Source organism: Sinohyriopsis cumingii, chromosome 11, assembly GCF_028554795.1.
Source record: "Sinohyriopsis cumingii isolate HCF-2022 chromosome 11, ASM2855479v2, whole genome shotgun sequence".
Lineage (NCBI taxonomy): Eukaryota > Metazoa > Mollusca > Bivalvia > Unionida > Unionidae > Sinohyriopsis > Sinohyriopsis cumingii.
Window position 1 is genome coordinate 28,255,389 of NC_142971.1, and position 19,115 is coordinate 28,274,503.

General features: G+C 36.5%; 1 protein-coding gene across 2 annotated transcripts in view; it reads right to left on the reverse strand.

Annotated features, from left to right (window-relative positions):
- The window catches only part of LOC149787822 (DNA helicase MCM9-like), a 198,334-nt gene that overhangs the window by 159,206 nt on the left and 20,013 nt on the right, over nucleotides 1–19,115 (reverse strand). Inside the window, exon 3 of one of the 2 annotated variants that reach the window (XM_089974035.1) lies at nucleotides 12,185–12,326. The exons of the other annotated variant lie outside the window; for it this stretch is intronic. Coding sequence (XP_089830161.1) covers nucleotides 12,185–12,326 — 142 coding nt within the window. The remainder of the gene's footprint in view (nucleotides 1–12,184; nucleotides 12,327–19,115) is intronic. 2 annotated transcript variants of the gene reach the window in all.

Sequence of the window (19,115 nt, forward strand, 5' to 3'; positions counted from 1 at the left end):
TGTTCTCTCCTAACTAAGCCATACAGATGCTATAAATAGAAACAGAGGTCAAAAGTTGAAGGCATGTTTCTTGAAGTAGGACAACTACTACAAATAGAACATAATACTCTTAGGAAAGTGCATGCAAATCTTCGGATAAGCATACTCTTATGTTGTAGTTACATAGAAGCTGTCTTTTCTAGAATATGGTCTATAGGATTAATGGGATGTTAATAAAAATGAGAAAGCAAATTATTAATTTTTCTGAAGGGGGATATATCGAAAAACGTAATCCGCATACAGTTACGTGTAATGCGTAATTTGGTGAAAAAGCGTAATGATTACACCAAAAGCGTAATGGTTAGCATGTATGCACTCACCATGTGCATGATTTCTAGGTATGCAATTAAATGCCAAAAACTTACATAAGCGAAAAATAGGTCACAATGAGCCTCTTTTGTGGTATGAGTGTCATAGAAATAGAGACACATATCATAACCAAAAATCATGATTTTAGCTTTAACAGTGTTTGAGACGTTAGCATCAAACATAAAATTTAACCCAAGTCAGTGAAGCATAAAATATGGTCGATATAGACCATTTACTGAAATGAAGGACTAGTGATATATTTTATGATTCAATATAGGACAGCATACATACAGCAACTTAACCTCAGTCAGGGAAATCACTGACCTTTTTTGGCGTTACTAAGGGAGAGCATATATATACTCACCTGGTTGAATGACTATATCATGAACAGGGAAAAAAATCAAACTGATCAAAATCAGTAACTGTTTTTAAGATAATCAAGATGCATTCTCTCACCATGTTTCATGATTTCAGGTATAGCATTATTATACAGTAGATAAAACACCAATTTGGTCATGAAGCTAAACACAAAAACCGGGGTACTAACAGGGACGTACATAACCACCTATAATGATGATTCTGGCACAAACAGTATTTGAGTCTGAAACAAAAATAGTGAAGCATGAAATAGGGGTCACAATGACCTACTTTTGGGATGAGGTTGTAGTACTCATCTAGATACATCCCGTCACCAAATTTCATAAATTTTGGTATAACAGCACGTACAAAGGGTGGTAAAAAAACATTCCAGTTTTGAGCTCAACCCCAAAACTTAAGCTACAGCAGTAAAATGTGAAATGTAGGTCAAAGTGACGTTCTTTTGTCATAAAGGTGTAGCACTACTTGAGATGGGGCTCCAGTGGCTGAGTGGTCTAAGGTGCTCATTTTTACAGATCACTCACAACTCACCTCGGTGCGAGTTAATGTCTTGATTTGACCAACGTGGATATGTGAGAATGCTTGTCAGTAGCTTCCCCTGGGTTGGTGGTTCTTCCCAGATTCTTTTTCAACCAAATATGCTAATCACCATGCATAGCTCTATGTGCTGAAAAATGGTGTTAAATTCCACAAAACCAAACCCAACTAACTGAGATGCATGAAATCAACCAGTTTGAAGATTCTAGCATACACTGTACATGATAAATAATCTTAAAATACAATCTTAATAAAGTCAGAGAAGCATGAAATATAGGTCACAATGACCTGTGATAAGAGGGTGGAGTGCCCATCAAGATTTTGACACCTCACCAAACTTTCATGAAGCTAGCTATAACAGTGCATGCATATATATATATATATATATATATATATATATATATATATATATATATATATATATAATTGATTGATTGCAATGACGTGTATTGCAAGAGATGAAAGATAAATTTCTGAGCAAAGAATCCCATAAGAATATTTTGATGCTTCAAAAAATATTACAATTTAATGATAGTGATTTTGATAACAGTGAGAGGGGGATAGAAAGAATGAGATTCTACTTTCAAACAAACAAAAGGAACAATATATAACACATAAGTGTTTCCTCTAGAAGAAAGATATTGAAGAAATATGTAACATGATTGCACAGACAGTGAATAAAATAAAGAATGTGTGAAATGCTGTGATTTTTTGTAATTTCCCTAAGTCATTTTCTCAACATGTTCCTGCATAATAAAATATACATTATCCAAGATACAACTACTAGTCTAGTGTCTATGTTTCCCCTAGGGGTGCAAGATTAAAAGTCAAAAATGTCCTTGGTGTCAGAACTGGGGATCAGATTGAGTAAAAACCAAACCTTGATGACAAAAATGGGTGTCAAATTAAAAATTTGGGGGTTTCTAATGCAAAAATGAGGCTAAAGGGAAGCAATGCTTTGGTGTAATAATTCAGAAACAAATATACAAGTCCATGGGAATACATTTTCTCCAAAACTAGACGCGTGTTTACCTTACCATGACCTAATGTTTGTACACAGACTCTACTAAGCACATACTGCATTTTTTCCCATAGACCTACAACCACTCCAGTGGCCTAAGTGGTTAGAGAGTCCACCTCAGATTCGGGAGTTCACAGATTCGAACCCGTCCAAAGTCATAACAAGGATTTATAAAAATGGCAATAACAGCTGCCTAGCTTGGTGCTCAGCATTAAGAGGTTAGTGTTAGGACTGGTCAGTCTGGTGTAAGGAAAATGTCACTGAGTGGGACATGATGCTACATGTCTGTGGCATGATGCCCCAGTGCTAGACATCACTATAAACTGACACACTGCAGACATCATAGCAATATGACTGAAACATTGTTAAAGCTACATTAGAAATATAACACACACACACGTACACCATAGAATTACTGTTTGTACACATCTACTAAAACTTTACCATAGATCTACTGTTTATACACATCTACTAAAACTTTACCACAGACCTACTGTTTGTACATGGACTCTACTAAAACTTTACCACAGATTTATTGTTTGTATACAGACTCTATTAAAACTTTACCATAGACATACTGTTTGAACATGGACTCTACTAAAACTTTACCACAGATTTACTGTTTGTATACGGACTCTATTAAAACTTTACCATAGACCTACTGTTTGTACATGGACTCTACTAAAACTTTGCCACAGACCTACTGTTTGTATACAGACTCTATTAAAACTTTACCATAGACCTACTGTTTGTACATGGACTCTACTAAAACTTTGCCACAAACCTACTGTTTGTATACAGACTCTATTAAAACTTTACCATAGACCTACTGTTTGTACATGGACTCTACTAAAACTTTGCCACAGACCTACTGTTTCTTTACAGACTCTACTAAAACTTTACCATAGTACTGTTTGTACATGGACTCTACTAAAACTTTGCCACGGACCTACTGTTTGTATACAGACTCTATTAAAACTTTACCATAGACCTACTGTTTGTACATGGACTCTACTAAAACTTTGCCACAGACCTACTGTTTCTTTACAGACTCTATTAAAACTTTACAATAGACCTGCTGTTTGTATACGGACTCTACTAAAACTTTACCACGGACCTACTGTTTGTACATGGACTCTACTAAAACTTTACCACAGACCTAATGTTTGTATACATACTCTACTAAAACTTTACCACAGACCTACTGCTTGTACATGGACTCTACTAAAACTTTACCATAGACCTACTGTTTGTACACGGACTCTACTAAAACTTTACCATAGACCTACTGTTTGTATACAAACTCTATTGAAACTTTACCATAGACCTACTGCTTGTACATGGACTCTACTAAAACTTTACCATAGACCTACTGTTTGTATACAAACTCTATTGAAACTTTACCATAGACCTACTGTTTGTATACAGACTCTACTAAAACTTTACTACCACAGACCTACTGTTTGTACATGGACTCTACTAAAACTTTACCATAGACCTACTGTTTGTATACAAACTCTACTGAAACTTTACCACAGACCTACTGTTTGTATACAGACTCTACTAAAACTTTACCACAGTCCTACTGTTTGTACATGGACTCTACTAAAACTTTACCATAGATTTACTGTTTGTATACAGACTGTATTAAAGCTTTACCATAGATTTACTGTTTGTATACAGACTCTACTAAAACTTTACCATAGACCTACTGTTTGTATACAGACTCTACTAAAACTTTGCCACAGACCTACTGTTTGTACATGGACTCTACTAAAACTTTACCATAGATTTATTGTTTGTATACAGACTCTATTAAAACTTTACCACAGACCTACTGTTTGAACATGGACTGTACTAAAACTTTACCATAGATTTACTGTTTGTATACAGACTCTATTAAAACTTTACCATAGACCTACTGTTTGTATACAAACTCTATTGAAACTTTACCATAGACCTACTGCTTGTACATGGACTCTACTAAAACTTTACCATAGACCTACTGTTTGTATACAAACTCTATTGAAACTTTACCATAGACCTACTGTTTGTATACAGACTCTACTAAAACTTTACTACCACAGACCTACTGTTTGTACATGGACTCTACTAAAACTTTACCATAGACCTACTGTTTGTATACAAACTCTATTGAAACTTTACCACAGACCTACTGTTTGTATACAGACTCTACTAAAACTTTACCACAGTCCTACTGTTTGTACATGGACTCTACTAAAACTTTACCATAGATTTACTGTTTGTATACAGACTGTATTAAAGCTTTACCATAGATTTACTGTTTGTATACAGACTCTACTAAAACTTTACCATAGACCTACTGTTTGTATACAGACTCTACTAAAACTTTGCCACAGACCTACTGTTTGTACATGGACTCTACTAAAACTTTACCATAGATTTATTGTTTGTATACAGACTCTATTAAAACTTTACCACAGACCTACTGTTTGAACATGGACTGTACTAAAACTTTACCATAGATTTACTGTTTGTATACAGACTCTATTAAAACTTTACCATAGACCTACTGTTTGTACATGGACTCTACTAAAACTTTGCCACAGACCTACTGTTTGTACATGGACTCTACTAAAACTTTACCATAGATTTACTGTTTGTATACAGACTCTATTAAAACTTTACCATAGACCTACTGTTTGTATACAGACTCTACTAAAACTTTACAATAGACCTACTGTTTGTATACGGACTCTACTAAAACTTTACAATAGACCTACTGTTTCTTTACAGACTCTACTAAAACTTTACCACAGACCTACTGCTTGTACACAGACTCTACTAAAACTTTACCATAGACCTAATGTTTGTATACAGACTATACTATGCATATACTGTATTCTTTTGCCATCAACTTACATATACTTATGACTGCCGACAAAATTAATATTACCAAATGGTTGGGTGAAAGTGATGAAAAAGCATGATCATTTAAATATTTGCAGTATGAGATAAACTTATAGGAATTACTTGCAGACAAAACATTGTTTACTAAAGTACATTCTTTCAGTACACATGACAGTCCTGCAAAACTGTCTCTGAATATCAAGCAAATATCATTTGATTATCAGCTTAGTTAATGACTTGTTATATTTGACCCAATTATCCTTTTCAAGAGGTTTGCATGTCCATAAATAATAATGCTGTCACCAATGAACATGTGCAACTGCATGGGTTAGTCTCAGGTTTGGCCAATGTGGGTATGTGAGAAAGCTTGCCAGTAGCTTCCTGTCAGTCAGTGGCTCTTACTGTAGTTTTCACAGGTTTATCCTCCACCAGTTATGGTGGCCACCATGTATAGCCGATTGTGTGCTGAAAAATGGTGTTAAACCTACAACAACTGTATTACACATTAGCCAGACAGATCATATCTATCATTAATGCCTTATATATCACACAAATTGTTCAGTCAAATGCTTGCCAAGGCTGTAAAATCTATCTGTAATTGCACTGACTGTTCTTAAAATATTTGGTAAAAATTGTAATCCTTTCAGCAGATATCCCTATTTAACATATTTGTTGGGACACCATACATTTATTTTAAAAGTAATTTTTTGTGTGTACTGTATGTTCTGGGACACATCGTTTTTTTATTATTCATAATTTGTGGGACACATTTTAAATCATTCGAAAATTACACGTTGAAAAATGCACTCAAAAGTAAATTTAATTAAAGAAAACTTTAAAAAAGAAAATGCTGTGAGTGTTGTTTGTTTACACTTTTCCTCATAGATGCAAATTTTCTAAGAACAAGAGCTCAGGTAAGAATGAATCATTTGTGTATATGAGAATGAGTTCAAGTTTTTCTCTTTTAATTTATGCTTCAATAAAGTTTTTATTTATCATTAAATATCAAGGTTTATTTGACATTCGTGCTTGATACATTACTTATTTTGGCAAAATAACTACTGATGAGCACAGTATAAACTATTCATTGTAATTAGATAAAAATATATTCAGAGAGAGATACCAGTAGATAGTGATGGTACAGTGTGATTGATAAACATACTAATTGCAAAATACCGAACATCTTTTATTTACACAGCAGTGATATCTGACATAACCCAAGTACTGCTGTACAAACTTAAATGCCGCTAATATATTTAATTTAAATTCTTCAGTCTGTCCAGATTATTAATTGCCTACTCAACCTCCTCAGGGTCAAATCCATCAAATTCGTCCTCCTCACTGTCACTGCCATCACATTCAGTATCTCCTATGATATTGTCCTCACATCCATTCAAGTTATTGTTAATGCCACAAACTTTAAATGATTTTTGCATCAGATCTGGCTTGTCCCAAAGCGATTTGACTGCTTTCCCAATCCAGTCCACAACTGTTTATCTGCACTCTTAATACGTGACGTGTTGTCATTTTCCTTGGAAAGGCCCTCTGCTGCTTTACAAATAAAATTTGTCCAGCTTTTCCTCATGTCAGAGTTGTCAGGTTTATTTAAACTGACATCTAGCAGCTGTAGTTTGGAGGTGTATCCACCCGGAATAACTGCAGACATCATGTTACCCCTTCTCAAAGCCTGTTTTACAGCATCTGTAAAATGCGCCCTGAATGAATCCATCACTAAAAGAGATCATTCCTTTCCTGTATACTTGAGATATATCTCTTTAATCCACTGCAGCATCACCTCCTCATCAACCCAACCCTTCTGCACACATACGATCCATCCTTTTGGTGCCTGAATATCTTTTAGCTCCTTCACACCACAAAAAATTATCACTGGCGGCAACACATCTCCTGCTGTAGAAACTGCAAGTACTAAGGTTAGATGTTTTTTATCCGCACCAGTCATGCAAACTCTCACACTTTTAATACCTTTCTTTTCAACAGTTCGTCCAGAAATGAGATAACAATACATAGGAGTTTCATCCATGTTAATTATCATCTTGTCTTCAAAATCGTCTTCTTCTCTTCTTGCCTTTACAAATTCGTGGAATAATTTTATTTTCTCCTCCAAATCTTCTGAGACGCTAGGCCATCGTTGTCTCTGAACGAAGCATGAGGTTGTGTCGCTTTAAAAAACCTGTTGCCCAGTTACTACTGGCTTGAAACTCAATTTCTAGATGTTCACTTGACACAAATTCTTTGGCATAAGCGCATATAATGTCCACACTAACAGGGATCTGTAGATCGCGTTGGACGAGAACCCACTTTGAAATTTTTCCATCTAACTGATTGCCATATGATACTGGTCTCCCACTCCTTGCTAAATGTCCCCATTTGTTCAACTGCTGAGAAAAATCTATTTTTGACCAATTTGCAATGGTTGATTTGGGGATTTTGAAAAGTCTTACTGTTACTCGAATCCAATGCAATTTTGAGAAATTTACAACTTCCTTTTTTGCTTTAATGTAAAACACTTGTAATGCTCTCACCTGACATCATCATTTTCGTAGGCGTCATCTCTCTCCTGACTGGGGCCTCCAATTTTGTGTCTTTTTGCAGCTGCTTCATTTTCTTTTGCATCAAACTCCTCCTCTCTAGCACACTTTTTTTGTCGACCTACGGGCCTTATAGGTGAAGCTTTAGGCAACACATTTTCTTTCTATTTATTCTATTTAATTTCAAAATCCCAGTGAAAACTGGTAGAAAGAAATCAAAGTTGGCTTCTCATGTCAGCCAACTTTGTATACTTATGTATAGTTTTTAAACAATCTCCACACTAAAAGAAATCCAAAGTCTGCTTCCAGGGTTGGCTTGCTTTGTAATAAATTAACCTTTGTATTTGATATCCTACCAGTTAAGTTCAAACAATGAGTTTATGACTGTTACAAGGTGTGTTTATTCAACACCTGGGCTTTCATTTATATGCCATCTTTGACACAAACGGGTTTCGACTTCTTCAGTATAAATAGTATACACAGCATTAACTTGCTTTAATAATACTTCTTGTAACCCATGGAATTAAAAAGATTGTCATTTGTACTCACAGTGAATGTATTTCTAATAATGAATTTAGTTTGTGAGATACTGTCACATTGTTACCCTGGACATAATACACTCTTGGTCATTTTGTACCTTACACCGTGTCACGCATGAATGGCAGGTGCTTTTGAGTAATGGGGTTGATAATTCTCACTGTCTCTCTCATTCATATGTGATTCTGCAGGATCCAGTTTTCATTCCCATGACATTCAAACCTTTGAGGACAACCAAACATGATTCGTTTCTCAATATTCATGTCAATGACCAATGTGTTGTGTTGTCCAATGTGACTGGAACACATTTACTGTGCCATGAAAGTTTCCTTTTTGCTGGGAAAAAGCTTGTACTTATAAATGCTACCAACAGCAGCTTAAAACGCAAACTTTTACCAACTTGGGACATACTGAAAAGTAAATGTGCTTCATCATGCGTTACGGAATTGTGCTATGTTTATCCACTGAATTCAGACCTATATGACCTGTGACAAAATTAATGAATATTTTAAATGTGTCTGTGCATTTTTCGATGGAATTACTTGTGGATTCAATGTATGTAATGAGATTCGCGGATGAGTACACAGTGTTGATACTCTATTCATGCCATACATAAGACATGTATATATAAACAGTATGTACATATATGCACCAATCTGTGGTTGTCTAAATAAAGTGAAATATTATATATGCTTTCTCTGTTTCACTACAGGTGTATTTCCCATTTAATATGCGTTGATTTAAGATGGGAACTGTGCCAATGAAGCACATATTTTACCGCCCGCATTTATTACTAACCCCCCCCCCGCAATCTATCTGCTGTGTTGAAAGATTAATGGTGAAAATAACAATTTTATATGGCTTGCTTCACACTAGAAACCAGTTTTATGCAAAAATATCACAACTTAAAATTACTGCATTTTTCAGTCAATATTACAAGTCCAAACTAATATCTTCTAAGTTTTATAATGCTTGGTTTTGTGACAACAAGAACTGTTTATTTCAGTAGGATCATTTTTGTGGGTTTAACATAATTTGTTAGCATATGCTAGGCTATACATGGCAGCCAGTATATTTGGTGGAGGAAGAATCCTGAAAAAAAAAACCAGGGAAGAACTACTGACAAACAGAAAGCTACTGGCAAGCTTTCTCACATGCCCACTTTGGCCGAACCAAGACTCAAACCCATGTGGACATAGGTGAGATGTGAATGACCTGTAACAAGCACAGCAGCTGACTATAAAGTATGTCAATCTACAAATGATGACAGATTAATGAAAAAAGTAATGAACAAGGAAGGTAACCTTTTTCTGACAAAAATAATAGCCAGTAAAATTTATTGCAAAAGAACTTCAATGTTACAGCTTGCTGCAAGAAAGGTATGTAAATATCTGCATGTGCATATGCTAACAGGTACAGGTAAATGGAGTCAGTCAACAGAAGGAATGTAGGTTGCAGATAGGCAATTTTTCTGATATATCTGTGTCATGAACAGGAATGGAAGGATATCCAAGATTTTAAAATCTCGCAATTTTTCAAGGTCATGAATATTCATCCATATGATTAGCTATATAGGCCACCAGTAAATACCACAGACATTCAATACTGCTACTGTATAGTGTGTACCGTTAAAGCTACAAAACTGACACCGGCCATAGTCAGGTATATGCCATCAGGGTTTCTCCCATCTGTTTGTTTAATGTGTCAACCAGAAAGGTAAATTCAATAAAATCAGCAAGGAGTGCCATAAAACCCACTAATGCTGCAATACAATCTGTGATGGAGTTCCACTAGGTTGAGTGGACTGGTTGTCCTCTAGGCTCAGTGGACACTAACCAGATGTAGACACTTACCTTAAACCAGTCAAGTGTAAAATGTAAATCTATAATATTCTTTCATGGTGAGAGTGTGGTACTAATAAAGATGCAAACAATAATCTAGTTTAATGACTCCATCATGAAGAGAGCTGGAGAAATGAACTTTAAAAAAACAATATTTAACCAAGGTGGCGCTATACAGTTTCGCATTTTGCATAGGGTTAGGATTTTAAAGAAAAAGAATGTCCCCGGCTTTCCTCACTGGTTATACTGGCTATTTAAAAAAGACCTTGTATATCTTAGGTATAATACAAAGAACCTTTAATTCCCTTTATTTTGGTGTATGATTGATGGGTGTACTATGGGTTATAGAGTATACAGCTTGGCCTTACTTCAAATGTGCACCTTTCAAAAAAGTGCTTGCTCTACTTGGTCATTTTCACTTCCTGAACTTCAGAGGTAAATTGTATAAAAAAGAGCCGATAACTTTTTTTTACATTTTATATATTTGGTAATTCATTCATTGCACTTTCAGAAGCTGGTATTGTCTAGTCTGGCAAAATTCATTTTCCCTATTTTAATAGCTGCTATGTATAGTGTACTTTAGACTAATTCAGACTGATTTTTTAACACAAGGGAGCAGTCATTTTAGTTAGCAGTGTGCTTAAATCATGTAAAATTTCCAAAAGTACAATATCCAAAAGAAATATCATCCACATTACATTAATGTAGCATAGAGGTATGCAAACATTCTCTCCACTGTGCATGTTTTAAATGCGAACTACTTCACCTTACATATGTCACTCTCTCAAAAGTACATATTATCTGGTAAGCGCCACCCAAAGTTAGTGAAACATGAAATATAGGTCAGAGTGACCTTTTCTTGTAATAAGGGTGTAGCACTCACCTAGATGTATCCCCTCACCAACTTTCATGAAACTAAGTATAACAGTAAATGGTAGAAAAAAATAGTTGGTCAAGAGCTAATCACAAAAACCTAATCGAAGCCAGGAAAAGTGAAATATAGGTTACAGTGACCTTTGTGGTAAGGGTTTAGTACTAAGAGAGATACAAACAATCATATAGTTTAATAACACTATGCATTAACATTTGATAAACAAACTTAAATCACAAAATGTAACCAAAGTTAGTGAACAATGAAATGTATGCCACAGTGACCTATATTTATTAAAAGGTGTAGTACCCATCAAGATGCATCACCTCATTAAGTTTCAGAATTTCAGCTATAACATTAAACAGTATTTATACAGTGGGCAAAAAGCCTGCACTAAATGCAAAAACTAAAGCTAGAGTACCAATATATATATACATATATATATATATATATATATATATATATATATATATATATATATATATATATATATATATATATATATGTGTGTGTGTGTGTGTGTGTGTGTGTGTGTGTGTATGTGTGTCTGTGAATCTGGATTTTTAATGTAGCTTTAACAGTTTTTTAGTCATATCACTATAATGTCTGCAGTGTGGCAGTTTACAGTGATGTCTAACACTGGGGCATCATACCGCAGACATGTAGCATGATGTCCCACCCAGTCACATTATCCTAACACCAGGCTGACCAGTCCAAACACTAACCTCATAATGCTGAGCACCAAGCAAGGCACCTGTTAGAACCATTTTTACAAGTCTTTGGTATGACTCTGCTTGGGTTCAAACCATGTACTAATGCAAGAGTATGAACAAATTTAGCCCCTTCATATCCCTCCCCTGCAGTTAGGTGCTATTAATCCCACTCCAAACTGTTGCCTAAGACCTAGGAAGAAAGAACGGTTGACATTCAGTGAGTGCGTATGCTGATGCAAACACCAGGGGTGGTATAATATCTTACCTCTACTTCATAGAGTTAATCTAAAACTTGTTAGCAGAAGGTTATGTATGGAAATTCTCAATGCTGAACTGTCATGAAATCATAAAATAATAGTTTTATTTTCATTTATTTATGTGTCACTCTCTCAACACTATGATAAATAGCCTTTAAGTACTCATAAGCATGACACAAAATACAACATTATTTAACACCTACACACTAATATACATCAAGTTTTGTGACTTTCATGTACCATGTGTTGTTTGTCCTTAGTACTCTCCAACACTGCAGACTGGGCCTCTATTAAAGCCTGGTCAAAAAGGGGTAGAGTTCTCTGTGAACTGGTCAACAGACTGTCACATACCTTCATGTTTCTCTCAAACAAGGAAATGGCACTAAAGGAGAAGAAAAAAGAGAAAAAAAATAATGTCAATAATATGCATGTCAGGATAATGCTGCAGCAATAAGCTTGCTTTGCACCTCTGTTATTTTTGGTTTATCCCCAATGCCTGCACATGCAGGGGTCAGTAGATGCCTTCCTCTGGTTTCATCCTCTTCAAGAACCACTATATATCAGCATATGACCATTTCAAAGGCCACTTTATATTGCATATGACAACTTCAAAGACCACTTTATATCAGTATATGACCACTTCAAAGACCACTTTATATTGCATATGACAACTTCAAAGACCACTTTATATCAGTATATGACCACTTCAAAGACCACTTTATATTGCATATGACAACTTCAAAGACTACTTTTTATCAGCATATCACCACTATATCCGCATATGACCACTTCAAAGTCCACTTTATATCTGCATATCACCACTTCAAAGTGCACTTTATATCTGCATATGACCGCTTCAAAGACCACTTTATTTCAACATATGACCACTTCAAAGACCACTTTATTTCAACATATGACCACTTCAAAAACCACTTTATTTCAGCAAAAAAGCACTTCAAAGACAACTTTATATCAGCACATGACCACTTCATAGACCATTTTATATCAGCATATGAGCCATTAAGTATACTCTGAATAACTTAACCAAAGAGTCTCTGAGAAAATGACTTAAATGAAAACCTGAATCTAGAAAAACTGACTTCAACACATAGTTAAGCACCAATCACTTTATAATGAAATGCAAGTCAATGACCTGGTTTCAGCTGGAAATGATGCAATACCACATTATGTGACTCCACTGGCAACAGACCTTGAGAAAATAAGGTAAACGCAAAGGTTAAGCAAAGACAATAGACCATGAAACATAGTTCATAGTTATCTAATGTTCACTGACAAAATCCAAAGGTTAACTAAAACACAAGCCCACATGATCCTTCTAAATACTAATTTATAATGCCCAATAAAATGAGCCAAATGTAAAGGTTATATAAAATCAATGGACAATAAAATTTAGGTCACAATGATGTTTCTTCTTTAAAAGGTATAATACTCTATATGAGACATCTAAAATGCAACTTATGTGATGCTAAGAGTATTAGTTTCTAAGTAAATGATCTAAATGCAAACTCGAACCACACAAATCAGTACTGGTCACAATTACCTGGTTTTTACCATGACTGCAATGCTGCTCATTATACAATTACCCACCATGATAGATTCCGCCATAGACATACTGTTAGCACAAATTTTATACAGCAGTATTTCTGAACATACCACAATATATACCATGGTATAACACAATTATATTAGGCAACAACAATTTAACTGAGTCTGGGGTCTGGGATGTTTTCTTTTTTATTTCCAGCTCTCAAATAGCTAGAAAAAATATCTTGTTCTGACTTATAGCAAAATAACACCTTATTATAATTATAATTCTATCCATTACATTATTTTTTGAAAATTCACTGAGATAAAAGAAAATATCTTGACTCAAAAGAAAATCACAGCCTCATGTCTCATTCCTGTGTATGAAATGATCAGAACCTTACGGTAGATGAATTTGTTATGTGTGTATTATTTGTGTTATAAGTTGTCATTTAAAAACTGTGACTAATGTGGGATGATTAAGTTTATACTTCAGCTGACAAGATGTAAAAGACACTGTGCTGACATTAAAGAGCTTGTTGATAAAAATAGGTAGTACTGATTTTGAAGCCTACACTTTACTAGCTATACAACTGATATAACATGCAGGGAAAATATGAGTGGGATGCCAACAGCCAGGCAAGATATTTGTCAGAAAAAGCCAGTAAACATAAAACACACTGCCTCAATGACTCAACAAACAAAAAAGTATTTAGTGGACTAAATTATATGAGTCAAGCAGAAAATAAACTACTCATCTGAATATCTTAGAATTAATCTTGGTCTTACAAAGGATTACATATACTTAATGCATTAAAATATACTAGTAACAAACTAAAAAAGTGACATTTTTTAATTTTTTTATAATTCAAAATTTTGGATTTGGCCTGAATATTGTTCTCAAAATCCTGTGGGGCTACCATGATGTCATACTTGACCTGTGTCAAACATTTAATTAAAGGTTCATAAATACAGTGATATTTGTAATATTTTAAATTAATTTTGGACAAATACAAATAATTTGTAAAAATAATGTTAATTTATAATTATTTTGGCATCAAAAATAAAAACATACTCTTAATATCATTAAATATGTCACAAACTTGCTCAGGAATTTCAGTATCTTTCTTTTAAATGGAAACTATCAAAGTACCCTACAGTGAAAATGTGCCATAATATGTACCACCAGAAAAGTACATTCACAGGTAATCCATTCTACCTGTAATAGTGTGCATCTCTAATATATTTGAAAATGGGCTAATCATTAACTTTGGAAACAAATCCATGGTCCATGAAACATAGGTAACTGTGACCTAATTTTCAATGAAAGATAGTGCACCACTTTGGACATATGAGATACTTACCCAATCATAATACCTTAAGAGAACTAAAAGTTGTCTGCCAACCCATGTGGTGGTCAGGCAGAGTGATCTCCCCTTACCTATAAGACTTGGCAGCAATGAGTATGGATATACCAGTTATTACTGAAGTGGAAAGCACACTCCATATGGATGTAACTGCGGGGAGGCTGGGAGGGTGTATGTGTATTATGAATGAATAAGTATTTTTGAAGAAACAAATTTTACTAGGAAAAACTGGTTTCTTCTTTGAATACATTACCCAATCTTAATACCTTAGGAGAATAGGTAAGAGGTGGAGGGAGGTACTTTCCCTTATCCCAGAGATACCATCTCTGGTTCCCTAAGGCATTGAGACAGCTTCTAGGTAACCCAACTAGAGGGGACTCCACCTATCAGGGCATGGCTTCAAAAAGCAAAAAAAAGCCCCCCCCCCCCACACACAAATCCAACAGAAGTTGTAAAGCCACGTCTTTAAGCAGATGTCAATCGACCTGGAAGTGTGACCTGTTGAGATGTGGAGATGGGTCCCACCAGATCAAACTGGGTCCTTTGGGATGACAGATCTTGGAGATAAAAGCTAGAAAATGTGGACTCCAATCTCCATCACACAGCCTGAATGATATCGGGTTGAGAACAATTCCATCTGAATGCTGGGCTGGTGGCAAATGCCCTATCCTCATGAGATGAGATGCGTAATAGGTTCATGTGAGCCAGAGTTATTTCCCTATATGCTGAGCAAATAACCCACTTGATCCAGGATGAGACAGTCTAAGCTGATATATCGTCTTGTCCTGACTTAGGAGGTAGAGAAAGGCATGTACTCCCTCAATGCACAAGCTCTGTTCAATTAAGGTATCGGGGCCCCAAGTGGCCGAGTGGTCTAAAGCGCTCACCGTTACGGATCACTGCCATCTCACCTCTGTCTGCGTGAGTTCAAGTCTCAGGCTTGGCTAACATGGGTACGTGAGAAAGCCTGCCAGTAGCTTCTCGTGGGTCGGTGGTTCTTCCCGGGGTTTTCCAGGGTTCTTCCTCCACCAATTATACTGGCCGCCATGTATAGCCTATCTTGTGCTGAAAAATGGCGTTAAAGTCCAGCTGATAGCAAAGTCTCCCTCTTGGTTGGCATTTAGAATGCACTGTGGTGTTTCCATCGAGGACCAAGGAGTGTGAATGAACCAATTGAGGGTACTGAGGTCGATGACAGTGTGCAGAGTACTATTTGTCTTTTGAACCAAGAAAAGTCTAACAGAAAGAGAGTGTTTTGAAAGTTCTATTGCCCTTTAGCGAAGAAGGCTGTCTATTTCCTGCTGTAATGTGGTGGCTTTGAGTGGTGTTGGTGAATGTCGGAACTACGGACAGCAGTGGAGGAGTGTGAAACGTGGTTCAGACTCCCTTGTAAACCACCTGCCAAGCCCACGTATTGTTGTGGCAAATTGTGTTCCATTCTGTAGTGAAGAAAAGAAGCCTTCCTCCTACCGGGATGTTTGGAAAGAACAGATTGGGGGAGGAGGCTGTCAAAAGGAGAAACACTGAGACAAATGAAAGGCTCCCCTCTGTTTTATTAGCTTTGGTTTGCAATTGGTAGGACTGTTTTCTGCCAGTTTGTGTCCTATAGGTGGTTCTTGGATCCCGTTCCTGATTTCCTGTAGTATCCCTATAAAGATGATGTGGTGGTGGATTATGGAAATTTGTTTCTTTGGTGGCCTGTTATGAACATCTTCAGTCTGGCCACTAAACAAAAGATTGCATGATAAAGGTTGTGTATGCAGCCTGGCTTTATGGTGTTCTTTAGAAAGATGGCGGTTGTGAGTACAGAGTCCCATTTCACCAATTGCAGATTAGTAGCAGTGGTGACGGTACTGGCCAAGGTGTGTTGTGCTGCCCCACTTAAAACCTGGGTTATGCGTGATTCTGACTCCCATGCATGTCCCGTCGAAGTCAAAGTGGAAGGAAAGAGGCTACATTCCACTTGTTGGAAAATTGCTATAGAAATGAAGTCCAGTACAGAACCCACAGCGATGATATTACACAATAACTGTTGAGCATCATCAAAGGCCACTTCATCCATACCTATGGAGTGTGGTTTGGACATCCCCAAAGGGGTGATATCCCAGTCTATTGCTGGGGTTTCCAAATGAAAGACTGGCATGTGACAGTGGTAGAAATGCCAACAGAAGTGAGATGTAAGCCATTTTTGTGTAAAGAAAAGTCTGTTAATGCTGGGATCCTGTAACTGGTGTTGAAGACAGTTCAGAAAGTCTGTAACACTTACTGACTGCAGGAGTAACTTGAAGGCAGGGTCCTCCTTTGTCATAAGATCAACAGTTGGTGTTGGGGAGAGGTGGGCAAAACTCAGGATATAAAAGGTGGAATACTTCCTCAATGGAGGCCTAGAAGGCTGAATCTTCAAGTGACAATGTATATTCCAGAATTAATGATATTCCTTGAGAACAAGCATCATTGTCATTAGGAGAAAAATGTGCGTCTGAAGAGTGATGAGATCATGTCACCCACAAAACTCATAGTTCGTCCCAAATTAGAAAACATGACCTCCTCACTGAGGAGGGAGGCTCTTCCTGTGGTAGTGTGTCAGGAGACTGGTGATGCCTTTGTTGTTTAATGAGATTTTTCAGCACATGATACATGGCAGCCAGTATAACTGGTGGAGGAAGAATGCTGGAATACCCATGAGAAGCTAATGTTTTCTCACATACCCATGTTAGCAGAGCCTAAGACTCGAACCCATGCAGACAGAGGTGAGATGGCAGTTTTCCGGAATGGTGAGCACTTTAGACAACTCGCAGCCCTGGTGAAGCAATATCTGTAGAAATCTGAACAGCTAAACGAGGCAATGAGGAGGACTATGTGTTGGAGTAGACCCTGGGGATGTCAACATAGGTCTGTTCTGACGTATTGTGATAACAGCTGTTGTGTGATTAAGTCATAAAAAGAGAATGTTGTTGCCGCTCCTATCACTCAACATGGCATAAGCCAGTCATAACAGAAATAGGCCATGTGTATGGGATCATCTGACTCATAAACAGAGTCAAGTTCGATTGGAATTGCCAGTAACATAAGGTCTGGAGGAGATGACTTCGGTGCCAGGGCAGTTTTTGATCTTGTTTACTGGTGCTTTGTGGTTGAAGGGAGAGAGGTTGAGTTACCCCCCTTTTTCCACCAAAAATTCCAGTACGGATGAAAGGTCAGTTTTCAGACTGATGATGTCATCATCTTTTGAATTCCACTTCTGTGCTTTACCCATAGTTCAAAACCTGTAAGTATAATGATCAGAAAAAATAAACATGAGGGGCCTAACTCTGTCACCATGTAGGTACTAACTGTGTGAGCTAAAGCTTAGCGTTGACCCAGTAAGTGATAACTGGCAGTCTAATGTCAATGAACCATATAGAGAGAGGGGCCCCGAGTGGCCGAGTGGTCTAAAGTGCTCTCCGTTACGGATCACTGCCGTTTCACCTCTGTCTGCGTAGGTTTGAGTCTCAGGCACGGCCAATGTGGATATGTGAGAAAGCTTGCCAGTAGCTTCTCGTGGGTCAGTGGTTCTTTCCAGGTTCTTCCTCCACCATTAATACTGGCTGCCATGTATAGCCTATCTTGTGCTGAAAAATGGCATTAAACCCTAAAACAACAACAACAGCATCAACCATACAGAGAGTATAATGCTAATAAATATACCACGATATGCCTGCACCTGTCTTGTTTGGCTATCGATATGGCGCAGAGCTTACCAAAAGAAAATTACCTTGAATAATATGTGTTAGCAGACGAATTTGAGCCAATACTTCCTTTCGGAGAGGTCAAGGATAGGTATAATCATTGAAGCATGATGTCTGCATACTAAGGCTACCTAGATTAAAGCAGACAAAGCAATAAAGGTTACATATATATATATATATATATATATATATATATATATATATATATATATATATATATATATATATATATATATATATTGATGATAATACTTGCAGGGAGGCTCAAAGAATGGCCTATACAAGTGCAAGTATACAACTATGGAAGCATGGCGCCAAAGTGCTAAAAATGATGTGCAAAGAACACCCGTCTGCATGTACCAGAAAAATGGATTTATACAGACAAAAAACTGGTTTCTGAAGTATAAGAGACTTGCACACGTAATTAATGCAGCCTGGACCTATCCAGTGGGGATAAAGTGACAAAAAGCTCTAAAAGAATAATATATATATATATATATATATATATATATATATATATATATATATATA